Source organism: Marmota monax, unplaced genomic scaffold, assembly GCF_021218885.2.
Source record: "Marmota monax isolate L192 unplaced genomic scaffold, Marmota_monax_Labrador192_F-V1.1 WCK01_AAM20220418_F8-fsc00099, whole genome shotgun sequence".
Taxonomy (NCBI): Eukaryota; Metazoa; Chordata; class Mammalia; order Rodentia; family Sciuridae; genus Marmota; species Marmota monax.
In genome coordinates this window covers 2,026,487-2,051,397 of record NW_026692126.1, presented here as the reverse complement: position 1 = coordinate 2,051,397, position 24,911 = coordinate 2,026,487, and the positions used below count along the sequence as shown (strand labels likewise).

The following is a 24,911-nucleotide window of genomic DNA, read 5'->3' as shown; positions in this document are numbered from 1 at the left end:
ACTTAAACATCTTTCAAAATCTTCATCTTTTAATTAAAATAAAAAGCCAACCATAGACAGGTTGCAAGTCACTAGAACTGGCTGAGCAAAAACTGGCAAATACTATAATATACAAGGAATCAAAAGACCTAAAAATTCAAATGGAGAATAAACATAAGCCAATTAAATAAACAAACATTTTAGCTAATGTTGGTGATAATAAAGAAAAGCAGGCTCATTAATATACTGCTGGATGGTGGGACTAGGAATATAGCTCAGTTGGTAGAGTGCTTGCCTTGCATGCACAAGGCTCTGGGTTCAAATTCCAGCACCACACACACACACACACAAATCCCAGCACCACACACACACACACACACACACACACACGTAAAGCTGGAGTGCCATAAATTGATGGACCTGTGGAGGAGGGGTAGGGAATAAATATTCTTATTTATGAGAACATTAGATCTCAGCAATCATTCAAAGAACATAATTCAATTACAGAGATCAACATGGATGAAGTGTTTGCTATAGCATTTATTTAGAACTGAGGAAGACCCTAGCTTTAAATACCCAGAATTACTAAAGGAAACCATTTAGTTTTGTCATATTCATTTGATAGACTACTAAATGCTGAATGAAGCATGCTTATAGTGCTAAGTGAACAGGGAGAATTAAAACCAGAATCCTATGAAGTTTATAATACTAACTTACATGCAACTAGCTAATATACAACAAATGCATTCCCAAGGCAAAGCACACAGCTTAGCACATAGTAAGCTGTCAATAAATTTTTGCTGTATTCTTTAAATTACGTGCATTGTGCTAAAGGGACTGTAGGTGATTTTCTTTATTGCTATTTTTACTACTGCTACTGTATAATCTCTGCGAAAAAGGTATCTCTAGTGAAATTCTTAGATGAATCAGAATGAATTTTATTGTGGAATTTTAATATCATTAAAAATTAAAACTGTCATTCTGTCTCCAAAAGTTATTAAAATTCTCTATCAAAGCAGTTAATATGTACATACATGGACTGGCATGTTGAAGTAATCAGATTTGAATGCATCTGCCATTTCCCCAAAAGTACGAAGCGTGTAGTCCCTGGCTGCTTGTTCAAAGCCAAATGCTTCTTGTGGTTTACTACATTCCTGCAAATAAAAAAGAAAGTTTGTGTTCTAGGTGGCACCTGAAAATGTCAAGTCTACAAGTCTATCTGGTCAATCATGAAAAGGACAGATTTTCTTTAAAAAAAAGTTTTATTTTTTTTTTACTTCTATGCAATGTCTCTGTTTAAAAAGAAAAAAATCAATCTGCCTGAAATTTGAAGGATGTTCTAGCAAGCAAATAAAATATTTACTTAAATAATCACAACTTTGAATAATTTAAATCTCTATAAAGAAGCATCCTAGGCTGGGCATGGGGAAGCTGAAACAGAAGGATAACAAGTACCAGGCCAGCCTGGGCAAATAAGTGAGATCCTATCTCAAAATAATAAATTTAAATGGGGGGATATAAAGCAGTAACTAGGAATATAGCTCAGTGGTACAGTTACCTGAGTTCAATCACCAATTATTAACTCTTTGTCCCCAAACCCACATACACACACAAAAAGAGGCAGCCTAAAACCTTGTTTCTTTCAGAACCAAAAAATGTTTTCAATAATGAGAGGAATAATGTCCTTCAGAGAGTTAAAACTAAGAAAAAAATCAACACATAATATATCATCAAAATAGAGATAAAACACTTGATGGAAGTAGAATGGCTCTCTGAACAGCATTAGTTAATTATATCCTAATTATGCCATCAAAAACAAACACTGAGCCAGGCACAGTGGTGCATGCCTATAACCCCAGCAACTTGGGAGACTGAGGTAGGAGAATCCCAAGTTCAAGGGCAGCCTCACCAACTTAGCAAGGCCCTAAGCATCTTAGTAAAATCCCATCTCAAAATAAAAAATAGAAAGGATCAGCAATGTAGTTAATTGGTAAAGCACCCCTAGGTTCAATCCCCAGTACTAAAAAAATAAAACTAAACATTGAGAAGTTAGCAGGCAGTTACAGGCGGCCCTAGACTATAGCAAATTAATGAATTTGAATATTCCAGACCATCTTACAAGTTCATCCCTATTTTTTAAAAATATTTTTTAGTTGTTGATGGACCTTTATTTTATTTATTTGTATGTAGTGCTGAGAATCAAACCCAGTGCTACCACTGAGCCACAACCCCAGCCAAGTTCATCCCTATTATCCACCTTATTACATAATCTAATCCTAATGCAAACATAGTATTCAAGTGACTGCTTCATTATAAATCGTATAAAATAATCCTCATAAAAAGTGATGGCAAGTATCAGTAACTACACAAAAATACTTTAAAAGTAGATCACTAAAATTGCTTATGTAATGTAATTTCATTTGTTTAAAAATAGAAGAGAGTCTGGATGAATATACACTGATATGATGGTTATCTATGCACTGTGAACTATCTCTATTTTCAGTTGTTCAGTGTTTCAAGAATTTTTGCTAAGAATATACAGTGCTTTTTACAATGAGATTTTTTTTAAAAGCAATGTAATTATATCTTACATTTTTTTACTTTTTTCCACCCCCCTCTCAGCCACACTGTGGAATTTACTTCTAAGACTTCTATCCTATTCAGGGTCAATCCAATTTTCTTCCTGGACTTCACTATTATCCATTGCCAAATCTAAACCCCCAGGCAAAGAAAAAGTACGCCAGAAGAAATTTTCTAATGCTACCACTGTCTTTTTTACCTGAGCCAAACACTTAGGACACCTCCAGTCTCCCTTGGGAACATCATGGAGTGGTGGAATCAAGCAAAAGGTATGGTAACTGTCATCACAGCCATCACATAAGAGAAGCCGGTCCTCATCATTGCCACTGCCACACAAGAGGCAGACATACAGGTCCACCTGCATCAATGAAAAAGAGGGTAGAACAAAGCAGAATGAGCTATTACTTGATTTAGTGAAATTGTAATAATGAAATGGATCTAAGACATGTATGTAGTCTTTCCAGCCTGCTTCCAGTTGTACAACTTCTATAAGAGATATTTAAAATAAAAAAAAAAAAATCCTTCATTTTCTATAAAAGGTATTTCATAATACTTCATGCAACCTCAGTTCCAAAATGTGATCTCCCAAGTTTCTGAATATTTTTTCTCAATTGTCCTATATTTACATTGCTACCTTTTGGTAGTTTAAAAATAATTCTTTCAGGGGTGGGGTTGTGGCTCGGTGGTAGAGTGCTTGCCTAGCCCCTGTGCGGCACTGGGTTCTATCCTCAGCACCACATAAAAAATAAATAAATAAAGGCACTGTGTTTATATACAATTAAAACAAGTATTTTTTAAAAAGCTTATGACCCAACCTTAAAAGAAAAAGGAGTCTTCTAGAAGAATAAGGTGCTAGGTAATAATTATCAGCTAACCAAAAGTAGAATTTATGAAGGAAAAATTCAATTTTGCCATATTTAAAAGGAGAGAAGTTTTAAAGTTAATTAACTACATTAAACTATCACTTCAAATTCTAATTAAGTAAGGGTCAGTGTTTAAAAGTTCCCCCAAAATACCCAGTGGTGAGGTATATTTATCGGTTTGGGAGCAGGAAAGAGGGCAACCAGAGCCTAACACTCTAGTTTCACTTTAAACAAAAGTGTCTAACAGAGTAAACAGCTCCCCATCTCTGCCATGTCCTTACCCACTAATCCCTAGGCTCCTTTCTTCTTCTTTCCTTCCTTTCTCTGTTTTATATTTCATTTCTTTTTTCTGTTCCTTTCCCTTGCTAGATGGAAAGTTGGAAAACACCAAACTGATTTTTGACATAGCCTTCAGCTCATTTGAAGGTGGGTTCGTGATTCAATATATGATACAGCTCGTTTACTATTCAGTGCTAAACAGAATGTACTCTAGAAAAACAGCTGCCCCTACCACCTCCCCATATTACTACACTGTCTTTATAAGGTTCTCATGTATTTCTGCATTTATAAACTGATAGTATAAACTGACTCAAAAAGATCTTTTCATTGTCAGGCAGTAAGTTAACCTAACCTAAGTACAGCACAAAAGTATAAGCTTCAGTGTAAAGAGACTCAAAAGGAAGAAATGAAAGGAGAAAAGAAGAAATGGGGGAAAAGAGAAAGGAAGAAATCAACTCACAGCATTGGTGGATTTTTTAGATCGACTCTTGGGCTTTTCCTTCTCACTTTCTACAATATAATCTTTCTTCTCAGTGAGTTCTTGCTTGATGTTACTTTTCATTTCTTTGTCTGTGGGAGGCAATCCAAAGTTAGATCTTTCTGTATTATGTCGTTCTCTGCTTCCTTGTTCACCCCATCACCTCCTTCTTCCTTCTTTTTTTATATTGGGGATTGAACCCAGAGCTTCCCAAATCTAGGTTAAGCACTGAGCTACATCCCAGGCAATTTTATTTTATTTTGAGACAGGTCTCACTATGTTGCACAGGCTGGTCTCAAACTTGTAATCCTCCTGCCTCAACATCCTAAGTAGCTGGGAATACACCATACCCAGCTATGTTTTCTTTCTTATTCATGAATAAACTTTCTTACCATTTTCACATTTTAGAGTTGGACAACCCATTCGACGTCTCAGATTATGAGTTCTGGCTTCTGTTATCTCTTCTGGTTCTACTTTAATATTCATGGCCTAAAAGAAATTACCATATACATGAATACTTTCTTTAAAAAAAAGAAATCTTTAAAGAATATAAACTGTACAGATTTATATAATCTTACAAACTATATCTGTTAATCAGGAATTCAAAACACACTTCTCTCTTCCCTTAGAGACCACCTCATCTTTGAAACAGCTCTTTTTTTTTAGTGTTTTTTAGTTGTAGATGGACACAATACTTTTATTTATCTTTATGTGGTGCTGAGGATTGAACCCAGTGCCTCACTCATGCTAGGTGAGTGCTCTACCACTAAGCCACAACCCCAGCCCTGAAACAACTCTTACTTAAGGTATGAATGAGAAACTTAGAAGTTAGCAGAGTATTCTCCACTATTTTATGTTTTAAAAAAAAAAAATAGGCCCTTTCTCCACCAAAAATAACAACGAAAAATCAGGAACAAATTATGGGAAATATTACGACTCAAATTGGAAACAACTCTTATTTTCCTCCTGGAAGCTTATTTATTTTTGTTGACTTCTTTCCAAGGTCTACCAGTATTCACAGAAAATTCAGCTTCTAAAATTTTCTTCAATTCTTTTTACAAACCATCATTATAAACTATACTTTTAACATCAATAAACTATTAAGGCCTTCCTTCTCATTGAGGGTATATAAGCCAGTCTTGGTTTCTATTGTTTCTCATAGTACTAATATTTATTGGGTTTTGTTGTTGTTGTTGTTTGTTTGTTTCTTTTTGTGGTGCTGGGGATTAGAACCGAGGGCCTTGTGCATGCAAAGCAAGCACTCTTACCAACTGAACTATATCCCCAGCCCAGTACTGATTTTTTTTTTTTAAAGAGAGAGTGAGAGAGAGAGAAAATTTTAATATTTATTTTTTAGTATTCGGCGGACACAACATCTTTGTTTGTATGTGGTGCTGAGGATCGAACCTGGGCCGCACGCATGCCAGGCGATCGCGCTACCGCTTGAGCCACATCCCCAGCCCCAGTATTGATATTTTTTTTAAAAAATATTTATTTATTTATTTTTTAGGCAGACATAACATCTTTGTTTGTATGTGGTGCTGAGGATCGAACCCGGGCCGCACGCATGCCAGGTGAGCACGCTACCGCTTGAGCCACATCCCCAGGCCCCCAGTATTGATATTTTTGAGGGAAAAAAAACAAAATTATTTTTGTGATCTGTTAACCAAGTAGTGTTTCTGAAACTATATATCACTTTGCCCTTGTTCATTCAGGTATATTAAGGATGTCCATAAGTAAGAGATTTTCTTCCACAGGTGATATCATTACCATTAGGTGTCATGAGGTAAGATGTAGGCATCCATATCCTAGGACATGTGTCTCAGTTATTTTATTATTTCTTTTTAGTTACAACTCAGCAGCTATCCAGGCAACATAAGCCCAGAAAAAACTCTTCAATTTCTTATCCCTTTGCTGGCACAGTTCCCACCACCCCCACCCCACAAGTGTAAATGCTGGAATACACAAAGCCTCCTTGTGTGAGACGAATAAGGTTCAAAACTATAAAAAGCACAGGTACAGTTGTTGGACGGCCGTAGCACCACACCTCCACAATGCCTGCTAATGGACCTGGTGAAGCTCTCACCTCAGCTCTCATGCGTTTTGCTCTTCGGGCTGGGGGACAGGTTTCTGAGGGCTGCACAGACTGCCTCTGGGGAATATCATGGGGTTTGTACTCCTTGTCCTTTGTGTCTGTGGTCAGGTTGGGCTTCTGTAGACACTGAACATAAAATAAATTGCATTAATGAATCTCCCTTCTTTTTTTAAATCTTGTTTTGATGTATTTTTACATGGTACAATTATTTATGTGGATAACATACAGGTCTATTTTTTAAAATCTAAATACAAAGACAAGTCTATATCTGTTTTAAAAAACTAACAACTAATAATATACACACATGTAAGAAGTACAACAGCTTAAACTTTTTTAAACAACTGAATTTGGTTTCTTCAATTTATTTCATTGATCTCATTAAGTCACAGGAAATCACAGCAGGTTCCAGACACTCCCAAAGAGCCATTTGCAATTTCCCTTGCTGGCAACTGTCAATTAATTGAAGACAAGTTGTTAAAAAGACCCCTAATATGTTCCAAAAATAATTTCCTACATTAAGACTATCTTATTTTTCAAAAAGTGTTTGGAGTAATAAAAAGGGGAATCCAATAGGTTTTTTTACAATTTTACCATCTTGTAGTTTTAGAAATAACTAAGCAATGCTGTCACCAAAATATACCACCTGAATTGAGAAAACAGGACATGTGACAAGCATTCCAAGGTTTGCATATCTCCAACAAAGTCTAACTCACAAAGCAAAGATTAATCAGTAGCTCAAAGCAATAACTGGCTCATCATACAAGTCTCTACTTATTCACTTTCTCCTTTAGTTTAATTCTAAGCTGGCTAAAAGATGGTATTTAATGCCAATACAGCATAACACAACAAAGTATCACCACTGAAGCTAATATGAATTTTAAGTTAGCACTTCCATTTCATAAGAGAATCCACAAACATCTTAAGCTTTCGGGAGGTGGAGATAGAGGAGATTAAACCCAGGATACTTTATCATTAAGCTACATCCACAGTCCTTTTATTTTATTTTGAGACAGGGTCTCACTAGGTTGCTTAGGGCCTTACTGTTTTAAGTTGCTGAGGGTAGCCTGCAACTTTAGATCCTCCTGCCAGAGGCCCAGAGTTGCTGGGATTATAGGTGTGCACCATCGTACCTTGCATGCAAAGCATTTTTTTTTTCGCGCCAGACAGGTAATATGCCATGTTGTAACAAGGTTTAGAGGGAGGCACATCTCACACAGGAGCATGAACACCCAATCGTCACACTTATGAACCGAAGGATCATGCCAAGCATTTTTTTAAAGTGAATTCCAGCTAGACACAGAATGCACATTTATAATCCCAGCAACTCAGAAGGATCAAAAATTTCAGGACAGCCTCAGTACCTTAGTGAGACCCATCTCAAAATAGAAAATAAAAAGGGCCGAGATTGTAGCTCAGTGGTAAAGTTCCCCTGCTTTCAATCCCCTATACCAGCTGTGCAACACCCCCTGCAAAATGTTCCAAAATGTAACCATCTAGATGTTTTATATCATTTGTATTTGGTATGATAGGTACCAAAATAACAAAATTCCAGAATTATTGGCATTATGGGCACCACTACTACCATATAGTCTTATTTATAAGTTTAGCTCCTTTTCCTTTACATTTGCAGAGAAAATACAGATGTTGTGGGGAGAAGAAACAAAAGAAACCATAGAGAAACAAATTATCAGTCTATTTTCTAATGTTTAAGAAATATAACATATAAAACAGAACATCAAGTGATTACTTAATATCAAGTAAGGAACATACCAAAGGCACAACAACATATCAATACTAAATATTTTGTTCTTTCTAAGTGATTTTATTTGGAAAAGTCAATTATTATATCATTAATATTATAATTAAATAGTCTGAAAAACTTATGAATAAAATACCAGTAATAAGTGAGAGAACCTGAGTTTTTAAAAAAAATTGTTATGAAATAATATCTACCATTCTATAACAAGTCTTCTATTGAGCATCTGGAGCACATTTAAAGAAAGCAAAGAGAGAAGAATAAACTTGCCCATCACATAAATTAACCCATTTATGTGTTCTATGAACTCTCTACTTGAGACACCAAAGTTGGGAAATACTAATTACTGTAAGGATGGTCAGAAATTCAGATACTAAATATTCAGACCATATTTATTTCAATGATTTCTATTATCTATGATCAGTTCAGTTCTATAGGGACTCTATATATTCAAGCTTAGCAGCTTTTTAGAATATACATGAAGAGCTTCATTATTTTGTTCCAAACCATAATTTAAACGCACCCGAAGCCTTGGTTTTATATCTAATGCTATCACAAACACTAATTTTAACCTTTACTTGAGAAACAGAAATTTACAGATGATTAATAGCATCACACCATAAGCACATCATCCCACAGAGTGATCCCTTAGGACATTTAAAAAACATGATGATGCAAGATGGAGACCTGTGTTCTATAATGCCCATATATCACTGCTCAACTTTACTCAAGTTTCTCCAAATTTAGGCAATAAATTTGCAATAAATCCTTCATTATGTGCACTTCTTTTTTAAAACTCTTTATTTTCTAATTCTCCTTTACCATAAAAACAAATTTTGACAATGAGAAATGAGTATAGGGGCTAGAGGTGTAGCTCAGTGGTATGGCTCCTGTTCATCATGTGTGAGACCCTAGGTTCAATCCCAGAATCCCCATTCCCTGTCCACGGCCCCCCCCCAAAAAGGGGGACCAATATAAACTTTCAATAGTAGGAGAAATTAAATCAAGACCTGGATATAAAATGGAAAGCCACGATCATTCAAAACTGTGTTTTTAAAAACATTCAATGACATAGCAGATGCTCATGATACGTTAAGTCGAAAAGACAGGATAACAATATTGTATAGGAGAACCCATTGCCAATTTGTATATACATGCATAAAAACAGCCAAGAGAAATAACAAGGATTAGGGGCAATTTATTTTCATGATACTTCCCTGTGTTTTTAAATGCTTTTTAAACAACAAAACTCTACTGCCTAAGTATACAGATGACATATTTCTAAAATGTTGGAACTTTAAAGCAGGAACTTTCTCTCCCCTGATTCACTGTAACCTCCACACTTCAGATTCAAAAAGAGAAAATCTATATGGACAACTCTATCTAGGTCTGACTATAAAACAGAACCATAAAAGTTCCAAATTCAATAATTGTTTTTAATTTCATCCATGGACTTACTAACCACTCATGTAATATACATTAAAACAGCTGGGCATGGTGGCACATGCCTGTAATTCCAGCTACAAAGAAGGCTGAGGCAGGAGGATCAAGTTTGAAGTCAGCCTCAGCAACTTAACAAAAAGACCCTGCCTCAAAATTGAAAAAAAAAGAAAAGAAAAAAAGGTGGGGGCGGGTGGTAGGGTAGGGATGTAGCTTAGTGATAAAAGCACCCTTGGGTTCAGTTCCCAGTAACAAAAATAGACACATAGCTTTCTGAATATCAGATTGGTCACTTTCTTCTAGGCTAAAAAGAAAATTTACTTGAAATCAAGAAAGAAGAAAGGGAAGAAAATCTATAGGATTTAAGCATTACAAATGGTACTAGATTATAATATTAGAACAGGGTTTTGATTACTGGTTTGCCCTCAGAAACCATGTTATTATCTACCTTTCTATAACATAGAAACAACTTTTAAAATTATAGGGCTCACTGCTCTAGTCTTAGAATAACTCAAAGGATGTAAATGAATTATGACACACTTTTTGCCAGAACCTTGAAATAGGTGGGAAGTTTCTACAATATTGTTTTACCTTAATTAATGAAAACAAAAGTGTTTATCTGAGTAAATTCACAAATACCATTTCTGTATGGAAACAAACATGGCTAGGTAATAACTACTAAAAAAGGAACCCATTAGCTTCAAAGCTTTTGGGGTTTTTTGGTTTTGTTTTGAGGTGTGTGCAGGGGACTGAACCGGGAATGGCATATGCTAGGCGAATCTTCTACCACTGAGCTACATTCTCACCCTTTTTTTAAAATTTGATTTTGAGATAGGGCATCACTAAATTGCCTAGGTGGTCCTAAATTTTGTATTCTTCCTCCTTCAGTCTCCCATTAACTGGATTACAGGTTTGTAATCCCACCACACACCCTGAAGCTATGCAGTATTCTTAAGTTCCTTCTCCTTTACAAATATAAGCATTCTACATGACCATTTCCTTGGGAATCTCTGCTGGCAAAAAAGAACGAATAAATTATTTTCCAAGTTATACTTTCATAATATGGGAACCAGGGATGCTTTAAATAGCAAGCAAATGCAAAAGTATAAGCCTAACAAGTATACAATAATTAACTTCTTGCTGTAAAGAAACACCTGTTGTGGAGTAAATACAGATTTCACTTTTTGACAGTAAAACGACATGTCCTCTATAATCTTACTCATTCTAAAAACAAATGTCTAAGTATGGTTGCTCTCAAAACAGAATAACAACACTGGAGAAAACAGCCAAAAACCAAGGTCTTCTGAACAGTGTCATTCAAACACAACTGAGGCTTTTTCATTCCCCCTAAAACATAATGTACCAACAAGCAGTGAATGAAACAGGTTTGTGGCGAGCCCCAAAACTCACCCTCAGACTGTCTCCAGACAGGAATAAATTGTAAGGGTTGAGAATTCGTTCATAATGCCCTCTGATATGTGAACCCACAGCTTTGCCAGGAGCAAAACCCATCTTGGTGGCAATTTTGGTCCATTTTCTATCCTTGCAAACAACTGCAAATCCACCTTCTTCTGCAACTAACTGTTAAAATAGCAAAAGTTAGAAACACTTATGTGGAAATCATGCCTAGGTAGACTCCAAGAACAAAATGTTCTTGGCTATGGTTATATTTTAAAAATACTTTTCCTAAGTCAAAAGAAAAAATGCATGTGCTGTTAATTTCAAGCTAGACAATTAAAACATTTCTTTTAACAACATGTTCATAAACATTTTGTCCCTCCCAAAATGACTTCTCGCTTCCCCAAAGCAGTCATCTTAAAAGAATCATAGTCAAATCTCTACTAAAGAAAAGGCCCTAGGTACTTGGTCCTACTCTGTGACCCTTAAAATCTCCACAAACTAAGGGACAGAAAGCCTGAAATAATGTTTGGTGGAAAGAATGCAGGCTTTAGATTAAAGTGGGACCTGGAATTTAACTATGAGCTCAGCCATTTTAGCTGGGTCTTTTTGTTTGTTTCTTTGTTTGTTTTTTAAATCCCCACGAGCTTCAGTTTGTCTGTCTGTACTAAAATGGAAAGAAATAGTTTACAGAATTATTGGTGAGTTTAAAAATGACAAAAACGGGTGGCAGCAAAATATTCCACAAGACTTCCAGACCAGATAGGTGGTTCTGATTCTTATCACTCAACTGAACTAAAAATCTCACTTTACTTTGTTTGTTTTTGGTACCAGAGATTGAACTCAGGGGTGTTTTACCACTGAGGCACATCCCTATCCTTTTTTATTGTATTCAATTATTTAGAGACAGGGCCTTGCTGAGTTGCTTAGGGCCTCGCTCGCTAATTTGCTACGATTGGCTTTGAACTAAGGATCCTCCTGCCTCAGCCTCCCCAGTTGCTGGGATTACAGGAGTGTGCCATTTCACCCAGCTTCACTTTATATATTTTAAACAACAAGTTTCTTCATAAGGCAAAGAAAACCAAATGCACTGTTCACAATTATATAAATGAGTAAGATGGTCATTAGCCCTTTACCTTATTTAGCTGAAACAAGTCCAAGATCTTCCTCTCCACGTGTGGAATTTTTAGAGTACTTCCCTGTAACTCCCAGTACTTTGCAATCTGGTCCAGGAAATTCAATTTTACACGAGTTTGAGCCTAAATGACAAAAAACTGCGCATTAATCTCAGATATTTTGTTTATGTGTTTGTTTACTTATTTTTGGACATGTCTCACTATGTTGCCCAAGATGAGCTTGAATCCCTGGGCTCAAGGGATCCTCTCACCTTAGCCTGAATAGCTCAGACCACAGGCACATATGCCTGCTTATAAAATAAACTTACCTAGTTTTATTTTAAAGCTCATGTCTATTACCTGCCTGTGCCATATTTTCATTCTTAGAATATTTAAGTGCAAAACTACTTTCTGAATTCAAGAGAAATAATCAAAGGATACAAGATAAAGCTGATTAAACAATCATACTTTAATAGAGAAATAGCTGAAAGTATATAAAATGAAGTTAAAATGAAGCTAAAAGCTTATATACTAACTCAACAAAACCTTAATTTAGCCCTTATCATGCATGTGTCAGGCAAGGAGTTCTACACTCAATAAACAGTCTTATAACATAAGTTCTTACCCTAAAAGGTGCTTCATTTAAGAGGTACCAGAGTAAACACAATTTCATTTTACTGCTTAAGTTACGTGACAAGTTTTTATATGCCCACCTTGGTCTTTTTACAACAAGATTTCAAAGGCTTGTTGCAAGTAGAAATTTTCTTACTTGCTCAAACACAAATCTAAAATCAGATTTATAATAGTGCTTCTATAGCAAATTATTTTCAGTGGTCCTGGGGATTGGATCCTGGGCCTTGTGCATGCTAGATAAACACTGTACTGCTGAGCTACATACATCCCCAGCTCTGATCCTCCTAGCTCAGCCACCCAAGTATCTGGGATTATAAACATGCAACACCAGATGCAGTCTATATCAGTCTTTTTTAAAAATATATATATTTTTAGTTGTTAAGAGATCTTTATTTTATTCATTTATTTATACGCGGTGCTGACAATCAAACCCAGTACCTCTCACATGCCAGGCAAATGCTCTACCATTGAGCCACAACCCCAGACCCCGTATCAATTTTTAAAAGCCCCTATAATTTAAAGACAAAAAAGGAAACTTTTTAAAATATTATTTTTAAACATATTATTACTATACAGTCATTTTTATTTTTACTCTCCTTGTCAAATATAAGCTGGACAGTTTGGGGAGATTTAACTTGAAGCCAGACCAAAACTTGGATCAATATTCAGATATTCTCAATCATACCAAGATTTCAAGTTAGTAATCATCTCCTGTTTTCAGGTTTAATTTGAATTTGAAAATACACTGAAATTCTTTACAATATACACATTTTAATCCTATTATCAATGTCTATAAAATTCTGTTGGATATGTGCTCTGTTTCAGTTAAAGATGTTTAGTTCAATATTAAAATCAGATTTTAAAACTAACAAACAACACAAGTCTTATCTACCCTGCTCTTGGTGGCTAGAAACTGAAGAAACATCTGTTCTCTAGAGAATGTTCTGTGTTCCTCACTCTTCCTTAAATCTAAGTGACAAAGTTATGCACTTTGAAGAAATTAGGACTATAGAATCTGTTCTACTGTGTAATTCTTTTCAAAACCTAAATTCTAATGATTATCGCCTTAATATAGGATTTACTAACAGACTAAAAAAGTGTCTGACAAGTATCATTGCTTTTAATAAAATTTGTCTGTTTCAATGGCCTTACTGCAAATTGTTTTACCATGATCAACTATTGGACATATTTTCTTTCCCTACCAGATTGGTGACAAAGCCTCTTCAAAGTGGACCCGACCCCTCAGGAATACAGGAAACAGGAACAATAGTAAAGACATTACCTCCAATTCATTCAGCCTCTGGATCCGTGGAGTAAAATGAAGTTTATCAACATCACATGCAAAAGGTGGCTGCCAATCCTAGGAGAGAGCAAAAGCTCTTATTAGAAGAATTTATAATTATTTGACATTTAGTAGCAGAATATATACGAATGAATGATATATCCCATATACTCCCCACCTTCCCTGCTGAGCCCAGCAACATCACTAAGCCCCAACCTGTGTTGAAAAACCAGGTTTAGGAAAAGAGACTCTAACTTCTTATTTACTACAGAAGTATCTTACTACAAAACAGCTATATCAGCACCATAATATATATTTTTATATATTTAAACTTCTAGTCACATTAGCTTTTATTAAAAAGTTGAAGATAAGTTCTTCAATAGGAGGAAGGAGAAACTGACATCCAAAACCAATTTTCACTATCCTTAATATGTCTACTCATATAGATACCTGATCTCTAGAGAATCCTTCTATACTGGGAGAACTGAGATCATGAGGAAAGAATCAAACAAGAAGAAAAACATATAAATGCATACCTATGTGGAGCTGAATACAAACAAAAATCTACAATAAGGGAAGAGCTAAAATATTTTAAAAAGCTTTTTAATTAATTTCATTTGAAATAATAATGAAAAAGTCCAGAGATGGATAGCAGTGATGGTTGCACAACAATGTAAATGTATTCAACCAAAACAATCATAATCATAATCATAGGAACAGGGAAACCAATCAAGGAGATCAGGGAAAAAAGAAAAAGAGGCTTTGAAATAGAAAAATAAAATATTGAAAAGATATAATTCAAGGAAGTTCATATCCTTTAACCCAATTTCATACACGGAAATTTGTCCTAAGAGAATAATTCAACCAGAATGAATAAATTATATGTGTGAAATTAACTGCAGTATTATGTTAGGAAGAAATATTAGGATATTAAAATAACAATGAATAACATACAGCATTTGCAAGTGCCAGATTTATAAAGAATCTCTGATCAATAAGAAAAAGTGGGGGGGGGAACTGGGGTGTAGCTCAGCAGTGAGACAGCATGCTTAGCATGCACAGGGCCCTGGGTTTAATCCCCCACATTTTTAAAAAGAAATGGAAAATGACCAATCACCCCAAGATTGGTGTCCAAATTAATTCCAAATAAGAAATAATCAAAGCTTATATTGTTTCTACCTATCTTAGCAAAGACTAAAAATACACATACCATCAATATTAGAAATTTGTGACAAACTGTGCACTCTTAATGGTAAGATATTTAGGAAGCTTATTAAGGCCCTCTGACCCAGAAATTCCCTGACAGGAATTTACAAATATGCATTAGTATTCACAATAACAAGATGTAGACACAGGAAATTCACTGCAGAATTGTTTCAACTTAAAACCAAATACATGGGCTGGGATTGTAGCTCAGTGGTAGCACACTTGCCTAGCATGTGTGAGGTACTGGGTTCGATTTGCAGCTCCACATATAAATGAGTAAAATAAGGGTCCATCAACAACTAAAAATATACATATAAATTAAAAATTATTTAAAAAAAAAAAAACACACCCAAATACACTAAGATGGGCATGGTGATACACACAGCTGTGATCCCAGCTAATTGGGAGGGTGAGGTAGGAGAATAACTAGTTCAAAGCCAGCTTGAGCAAAATAAACAGAAAGCACTGGGGACATAGCTTAGCAGTAGACAGCCCCTGCGTTCAGTCCTCAGTACAACAAAACAAAAATAAATGAACGACAACAACAAAGCCCTAATATGGATCAGTGAGGAGTAAGTTAAATAAATGTTAGTACATCTGTAAATAATAATACTAATCAGTGGTAATAAATAAAACATCTAGACATTCAACATTGAAAATAGCTAAGATTCAATGAGTAAACAAAAACATGAAAAACTGTGTTCACAGTTTTACCTATTTTAAAGACTACCATAACAGGAAGAAGAAAAAAAAGGCTTTTTCACCTTTCAAACCTATACTGCAGGAATTTATCACTATAGTTTTTTGTTTAAAAATAAAACAAGCCAGGCATGACGGAGCAACTCAGGAGGCTGAGGCAGGAGGATTTAAAGTTCCAGGATAACAACAGGGCAATTTAATGAGACTGTCAAGAAACTGGGGATGAAGCTCAGTGGTAGAGCACACTGGCATTCAATCCTCAGTGGTACCAGGGATGGGGGGGGGGGGGGGTGTTAACAAAAAATAGAAAAGAAAACTTTAGGAGGGAGGGGGGATGGTAGAGGATAGGAAAGGTAGCAGAATACAACAGTTACTAATAGGGCATTATGTAAAAATGTGGATGTGTAACCGATGTGATTCTGCAATCTGTATTTGGGGTAAAATTGGGAGTTCATAACCAACTTGAATCTAATGTATGAAATATGATATGTGAAGAGCTTTATAATGTTTTGAACAACCAATAAAAAAAAATTAAAAAAAAAAAAAAAAGAAAAGAAAACTTTAAAAGTTTAGTTTTGGTTTTAGTGATATAAAAGACTTCAGTTGAAATGCCCACCTGCAAGTTCTAACACGTGAGGGTTAGTTGTTTGAGAATACAATTACAGGAAAAGTCTTCACATGTTTAATGCCATTTCAGTCATACTGCCTTCTCAATAAAGACTATGACATCCCAGCAGCTCAGGAGGCTGAGACAGGAGAATCACAAGTTCAAAGACAGCCCCAGCAACAGTGAGGCGCTAAGCAACAGTTGAGACTCTGCCTCTAAATAGAATACAAAACAGGGCTGGGGATATGATTCAGTGGCCGAGTGCCCCTGAGTTCAATCCCCGGTACCAAATAAATAAATAAAGACTATGGCTAATATTTAAATGGTAGTTAATGACATACTAAATATGTTTCAAGTTAAAAATACTCCATACTAGGGCTGGGGATGTGGCTCAAGCAGTAGCGCACTCGCCTGGCATGCATGTGGCCCGGGTTTGATCTTCAGCACCACATACAAAGATGTTGTGTCCGCCAAAAACTAAAAAATATTAAAAATTCTCTCTCTCTCTCTCTCTTTAAAAAAAATAAAAATACTCCATACTAGTCAGAAAGATGAAAGTCTAGGGGCTGGGGTTCTAGCTTAGTGGTAGAGCGCTTGCCTAGCATGTGTGAGACCCTGGGATGAATCCCCGGCACCATTTAAAACTAAATAAACAAAATAAAGGTGCTGTGTCCATCTTTTTAAAGATGAAAGTCTGCCAGGTGCAGTGGCACACACCTATAATTCCAACAGCTCAGTAGGCTGAGGCAGAAGGATGGCAAGTTTGAGGACAGCCTCAGCAATTTATCGAGACCTTAAGCAACTCAATGAGACCTTGTCTCTAAATAAATACAAAATAGGGCTGGGGAGGTGGCTCAATAGTTGAACGTCCCTGGGTTCAATCCCTGTATCACATATACAAACAAGTGATCAAATATTTAGTTTTATCATACCATCCAAAAGGATTTGAAGGTGATATAGATTATTCCCTGACTGATCAGATAGATAATAAGCCTTCTAATCCCTAAACACATGATATAGAAATTTCATGTCCTGATAAGCCTGTAAAACTTTGAAAAATTAAAGTATATCTTTATATTTCTATATAAGTAATTTATGCTTATTTTAGCCTGTAGCCTCAAATAAAATGAATACTAAAAGTGACACATCAAGAGTCCCTTCAATTATATTTTATAATGACACATCAATTAAAATTTATAATTAAAGGTTTCAAAAATCATTTTTTTTTTCATTTTAAAATATCTACTGAAATGTTTGCCTCCTCTTTCAGTTGCAAATTAGAGGAAAAAAGATAAATGCCATTCCTTTTGGGACTTTCATTTTCAGTAACAAAGATGTACTCCAATAAAAAAAAAAAAAAAAAAGAATTGCAGGGTGCGGTGGCATGTGCCTATAATCCCAGAAGCTCAGGAGGCTAAGGCAGGAGGACCACAAAGCCAGCCTCATCAACTAGAGGTCCTAAGCAACTTAGTGAGACTCTGTCTCTAAATAAAATACAAACTAGGGCTGGGGATGTAGCTCAGTGGATGAGTGCCAGAGTTCAATCCCCAGTGTTAAAAAAACAACAACACAAGAACTGCACATTATTTGAATGCTCACTATCATGGGGAACCCAAGATAGCCTTGGCAAAGTCTGGCCTCATTGGGTCATGTGTTTTAAATAAGGATGGAAAAGCCATTAAGAAAGAAAGATAAGAAACCATAATAAAAAGGCTCTAATAAGTAAAAATTAGGGGAAATGATTCTCAAATTAAGTAGTCAAATAATAAGATCTCCACTTACAAACATTGTGAAATTTTCTAACTCAACACTTAATCTAAAAGGAATATATCATGTAACCTAATCAATAAAGTGATTAAAGGCTGGGAATGCAGCTCAGCGGTAGTGGGCTTCCCTAGCATGAACAAAGCTCTGGGTTTGATCCATGGCACTACAGAAAAAAGATTTTTAAAAAATTTTAGCCAGGCATGGTGACGCAATATGCCTGTAATCGCAGCAACTGGAGAGGCTGAGACAGGAGGATCACAAGTTCAAGGACAGCCTCAGCAACTCAGTGAGGCCATAAGCAATTTAGCAAGACCTCAATCTCAAAAAATAATAATGGCTGGGGGTGTATATCATTGGTGAAGTGCCCCTGGGTTCAATTCCCTGTACACCCAAAAACAAAGTGTCATTTTTTCTCTTTTTTTATTTTTTTTAATAGTTGTACACAATACTTTAATTTTGTTTATTTTTATGTGGTGCTGAGGATTGAACCCAGAGCCTCAAACATGCTAGGCAAGCCACAACCCCAGCCCAATAATAAACCATTTTTCTTACAGAAAAACAATATTTTCAGTCCATAAAGTAATAAGAAATCATAGATTACAAGCGGTTCTAAATAAATTCCCTGCTGAGATTTAATTTCCTTCATTTTTAAAACTTTAAAATATAGTTTTAACTTTCAAAATAAAAACTACAAGAACTATATTATTTAACACTTTCCTGTTTTCATATATATATATATACACGACCAATGTAACTCCACATCATGTAGCCAGGCACAGTGGGGCACAGCTATAATCCCAGCTGCTTGGGAGCTGAGACAGGACAATTGCGAGTTCAAAGCCAGCCTCAGTGACAGCGAAGCACTAAGTAATCAGTGAGACAGACCCAGTCTCTAAATAAAATACAAAAATACTGCTGGGGATGCGGCACAGTGGTTGAGTGCCCGAGTTCAATCCCCAGTACAAAAAAAGAAAAAGGAATGGTAAGTTATACTTCATGTATGTATAATGTCAAAATACACTCCGCTGTCATATAAAACTAAAAGAACAAATGAAAATTGAAAAAAAAAAGGTTCAATTATTAGCACTCAAAAATGTATTCCTTGGACAGGCAATTAAGTAAGAAGTTGAAACTTCAAAATCCTCAGAGGCTGAAAAGCATCAGGTAAACATTTTCCTCAGTCTCAGCACTAACTTGGCAACAACAACTTAAAACACATTTAACTGAAATATTTCAAAGACAAAAATCAACCAGTAAGAAAATAACTTTCAAAGGATGCTAAAAATTCTTAAATGCCATGAAAATTCATTCTTTAGATGACTTACTATTAGCATCCATATTTCACGTATTAGAATACTCCTTTAATCTTTCTAATTATAGAGAGACTGTCATCATTTTGAGATCTGATAATTAGCAAAATGAGAAAAGTGTACTCTAGACAGAGGCTACAAAAGTTGGCTCTGACTCCCTGCAGACAAAACCAATTAAAAATCAGTGTCAAAAGCACATTCTTGTTAGTTTACAAAGAATAACATTAACTAAGAACAAAAGCATTTTTCTAATTGCATATGTTCTATGAAACCCAGACATCACAGAACAAATGTGCTCATAGGATTTTCAACCCAAAGCCAACAGAAGTAAGAGCCTTTTTCTACATACATATTTTCTTAGTTTTTCAAAATTAACACCCAAGTTAAACCCAAGGATGCTCTACTAGAGAGCATCCTAGTCTTTTTAGTCTCTTTCTTTTTTTTTTTTTCTTGAGACAGGGGCTTGACTCAATTGCCCAGACTGGCCTCAAACTTGTAATCATCCTGCCTTGAAACTCCAGAGTCACTGGGATTACAAGTGGGCATCACCACACCCATCAGTAACATGCCCTTAAAACACCTGCAGGAAAACCAGATAATTCCACTACCACTGTAAATCTCTTACAAACAAGTAAGCAGGGTTATTATTTATGAGACCCTGATGGAGACCAACTACAACACCTTTGGAAGAACTGCATTCAATGTCTTCCAAACAGCCGGGCACAGCATCACATACTAGTAATCCCAAAAATTTAGGAGGCTGAGGCAGAAGGATCCCAAGTTCAAGGTTAGCCCTCAGTAACTTAGCAAGATCCTGTCTCAAAATAAAAATAAAAAGGGCTGGGGATGCAACTCAGTGGTAAAATGCCACTGGGTTCAAGAGCCAGTACCCCCCCCAAAAAAATAATAATATATATCTTTCAAACAAAACCAAAAATAAAATTCCTTAGCTAATGCTGCTTACTCACTCTACCCTTGCTTCTTACTGTCCTCAGGGCAGGCTTGGCACCAACCAGCTTTACTTAGCTGGTTTACCCATTTGTTCAAAGGATGTTTAAGACCCCCCATTCTTATAAGCCTTCTAGCAAAAAAAAAAAAAAAAAAAAAAACTTAAATTTGGAAGATTTTCCTTTTATACTATAGAATATTTTATGCCTTAAATGAGAGGCTTTATATTTTACGTAGAATTGAGTATATATGGATTTTTCTAAGACAGCCCACAGCGTTCAACAGGGTCACAAAGTACCTTAAAAATAAACTTTCCAGAATGTCTTATATTTCTGGGTTTCAAAAAAAATTAGCACCCCTCTAATTTTTATCTCATTACCGCTATACTTGCTCTCTTTCAACTCTTCCTGCTACTTTACCAAGACATGATAATGGAAAAGATATCTGCTTCTGAGAATGTCAGCCAAGGGGTTATACAGTTAGGGCAGATACACTTTCAGTACATCTCTTCTTGTCCTACACTGACCTGGATTTGAGTTTTGGTTCTTTCCTTTAAAGGATCTCAATTTCTTATTTTGAAAAATATGAAAAAGAGCTACCTTTCAGGACTATGGTAAGAATAGCGATTACAAGTTAAAAGTTTTATTGAAATTATGAAACAATGTCATTACATTTAATATTGACCTGTAAAATGTAATCTTACCTTGGGCAAATAAAATTCACTGTTTGCCAGCTACTCAAGAGGCTAAGGCAGGAGCAAAATTTTTTTAAAAAGAAAGAAAAAAGGGCTGGGGATGTAGGGTATGGGTAAAGAGAATCTGCTCTCTAAACTTTATTTTTAAGGACCTTATTCTTCTAGCCTAACTTAAGTTGGCATCTAACTGTCAACTAGCACTTTTTTCCTAAAGCCTCACATTTTCAGCAAGCACTCTATCACTGAGCTACATCCCAGCCCTCAACTAACACTTTTTTTTTTTTTTTTTGTGGAGCTGGGGGGATTGAACCCAGGGCCTTGTACATGTGAGGCAAGTGCTCTACCAACTGAGCTATTTCCCCAGCCCTTTTTATCATAGCAATTTTAACATGAATCTTTTCCTAATCGTCACTAACGTTTTTTACCATTTACTTAACTGTCTTAGGAACTTACCTATTATTGTACTCAGGTTTCACAATTATTATTATATGCACACATGCAGGTGCACACAAACACACACACAGATACACTTAAGGTATGAAAAGTTTAACATAGCTTATATAAAAGGTAGTAAATAGCTACATGATAGAGTCATAATTTGAAACCAGGCAGTGTGACTCCACAACATGTCCTCTTATATATCTATTTTACTGTATAGTACAAGGTTAAGATAAACAGTGTCACTGTGTTTTTTAAAGAGCTAGTGGGGAAATGGCCTTAACTTGTGTTAAAATGGGCTGGGGTATAGCTTGGTAGTAGAGTACTTGCCTAACGTGTGAAGCCCTGGTTTCAATCCCCAGACACACACACACACACACACACACACACACACACGGATAAGCATGGTAAAAATGAGAAAAACAGCACTCTCACACAGATCCTACTTTACAGAGCCAACCTTCCCTTTTTTACAGGGAAAAAAAACAAACTTGAGCACAGTGATCGTAGTGGCCTGAGATTCTCCTTTTAGAATGATGGTTTATTCTGGATCCAGACACCAACTGCATAAAACGTGAAAATGGTTTTAAGGAAGAATTTAAATTTCTATCTGCCTTCACAGAGCAGTGACATAGATATTTTAACACTACTGATTTTTATCACATTAGAAATTAGAACTAAGACATTTTAAGTAAGCTCTTCAATGCTTAATGCACAGTTTTATTTTATAAATACTTTCCAAATCTTTTTAATGTCTAATTTAATAGAAATAAGCCATGTTTTCATTTCTTCTTCAATGTTTTGTGGTATATTATTTTGGTTAAAAGCATATGAAGAGGACTGGGGTTGTAGTTCAGTAGAATAGCACTTGTCTAGCATGTGTGAGGTGCTGGGTTCAATTCTCAGCACAGCAAATAAATAAATAAATATTCATCATATATATGATATATATATCAAATAGCACAATCATTTGTGGACTTTTAATAGTCATATTAAAAATAATAGGTGCCAAGGGATAAGAACCTTCACTAAAATATATACATATGGGCTTTAAAAAGTATGAAGAAAATCTGACTTCACACAAATATTTAGTTGAAAATGAGAAGTTTAAAAGGGTCTTAGGAAATTTTCAACTGCCCTGCCAGCTGTGGTGTACACACCTGTAATTTCGGCAACTCTGGAGGCTGAGACAGTAGGACTGCAAGTTTGAGACCAGCCTCAGCAACCTACCAAAACCCTGTCCTGTCTCAAAATAAAAAATGAAAAGGTCTGGGGGCGTAGCTTAGTGATTAAGCCCCTCTGGGTTCAATCCCTGGTACCAAAAGCAAAAAAACCAACTGCCCTAACAACCCTAGTGATCCGCCTATCTAATCTGTTCCTCCAAAGAACTATACAGAAATTCTTCTTCCATTCACTATTAATAAGAATTTTTTTACCATATGATTTATTTTTATTTTTTAGTCATACATGACAGCAGAATGTATTTTGACATATAATACATACATGGAATGTACATACATCAATCATATTGTCTATTCTATTCTGCTGCCCTTCCTATCCTCCCTACTCCTCCCCTCCTCTCCCATCCTTTCTCTCTATCCTATCTAATGTGACACACTTTTTTTTCTTTTTCTCATTACAACATCATATATGTATTCTGTATAACAATGAGGTTCTCCTTCCATCTTCCGTGAATGACAATTTTTGATGTATTTGTATAATGACAACATTTTTAGAAAACATGTACTTGGGTCAACTGAATCTTCCCTGAAGTCTTACCACCAAAAAGATCCTGAAAATAGCACAATCATTTGTGGACTTTTAATAGTCATATTAAAAATAATAGGTGCCAAGGGATAAGAACCTTCACTGGGGCTGGGGATGTGGCTCAAGCGGTAGCACGCTTGCCTGGCATGCGTGCGGCCTGGGTTCGATCCTCAGCACCACATACAAACAAAGATGTTGTGTCCGCCGAAAACTAAAAAAAAAATAAATATTAAAAAAAAAAAAAAAAAAGAACCTTCACTAAAATTAGAACTTATATAGAGATAGAGCCTGTGGAAAGGCCATCAGTTTTTAAAGAACTTGTTTGGTGGATCGTCTATTAGTAAATAAAATATAGTGGTAATAAAAAAACATGCTATGAACCAGGCGCAGTGGCACACACCTAACTACTCAGGAGGCTGAGATAGAGGATCACAAGTTCAAGGCCAGCCTTGGCAATTTGGCAAGACCCTATCTCAAAATAAAATAAATAATAAAAAGGGTTGGGGATGTGTCTCAGTGGTAAAGTGTCCCTGGGTTCAATCCCCAATACCAAAAAAAAAAAAAAGACGTGGGGGTGGGGGGGGCGGTATTTATTTTCTAAGCATTAGTTCCATTAAATTCCTTTTTACTTTCCCCCCATATTTTTTATTGGTGTATTTAATTATACATAATGGTGGGATTCATTGCTAACACGTATGTTCATATATCATTCCCCAGAATCTCCCCTTACCCTTCTCCTCCCTCTCACTGGTCCCTTTATTTTACTGTACTGATCTCCCTTCCATTTTCATGAGACCCTTCCCCCAACCTTTCTTTTCCTTTTTCCTCTCTAGCTTCCACATGAGTGAAAACATACTGACCCTCTAACATTCTGAGTTTGGCTTACTTTGCTTAATATAGTGTTCTCAAGTTCCATCCATTTTCCCGCAAATGACACAATTTCATTCTGCTTTATCACTGAACAAAACCTGAATAAAACTCCATTATGTTTACACCGCATTTTCTGTATCTATTCATCCACTGAGAGACACCTAGGCTATGGTTCCATAGTTTGGTTATTGTGAATGGTGCTTCTATAAACATGAGCATGCGTGTATCAGTACAGTATTTGGACTTTAATTCTTTAAGATAAATAGGAGTGGTCTAGCTGGGTCATATGATGGTTTCTCCATGCTGATTTCCATAGTGGTTGTGCTAATTTACAATCCCACCAAAAGTTTAAAAGTGTTACTTTTTCCTCCCATCCTCTCCAGCTTTTATTATTGCTTGTATTTTCTTTCCTTTTTTTTTTTTTTTTGGTGTGTGTGGAGGAGGGGTAATTAAACCCAGGTGGGCTCCAAGACTGAGCTACCTCACCAATCCTTTTTGTTTTTATGAGACAGGGTCTCTCTAAGTTGCTTAGAGCTTCACTAAATTGCTGAGGTGGCTTGCACTTGATCCTCCTACTTCAACCTCCCAAATCACAGCTGTATTGTTGTGTTCTTGATGGCTAACATTCTAATTTGAAATGAAATCTTAATGTAGTTTTGATTTGCACTTCCCTAATTGCTAAAGATGCTAAGCGTTTTTTTCCATAT

General features: G+C 35.9%; 1 protein-coding gene and 1 non-coding gene across 2 annotated transcripts in view; both read right to left on the bottom strand.

Moving 5' to 3' along the window:
• The window catches only part of Kdm5b (lysine demethylase 5B), a 76,130-nt gene that overhangs the window by 31,528 nt on the left and 19,691 nt on the right, over positions 1 to 24,911 (bottom strand). The window contains exons 2-9 of the mRNA XM_046463856.2: positions 13,899 to 13,976; positions 12,005 to 12,127; positions 10,881 to 11,051; positions 6,266 to 6,400; positions 4,572 to 4,668; positions 4,162 to 4,271; positions 2,759 to 2,917; positions 1,014 to 1,133 (exon numbers count right to left, since the gene is read on the bottom strand). Coding sequence (XP_046319812.1) covers positions 1,014 to 1,133; positions 2,759 to 2,917; positions 4,162 to 4,271; positions 4,572 to 4,668; positions 6,266 to 6,400; positions 10,881 to 11,051; positions 12,005 to 12,127; positions 13,899 to 13,976 — 993 coding nt within the window. The remainder of the gene's footprint in view (positions 1 to 1,013; positions 1,134 to 2,758; positions 2,918 to 4,161; positions 4,272 to 4,571; positions 4,669 to 6,265; positions 6,401 to 10,880; positions 11,052 to 12,004; positions 12,128 to 13,898; positions 13,977 to 24,911) is intronic.
• On the bottom strand, positions 7,432 to 7,532 carry LOC124107190 (small nucleolar RNA U13). Its single transcript, XR_006856316.1, has one exon. It is a non-coding gene; the product is annotated as a small nucleolar RNA U13 (small nucleolar RNA).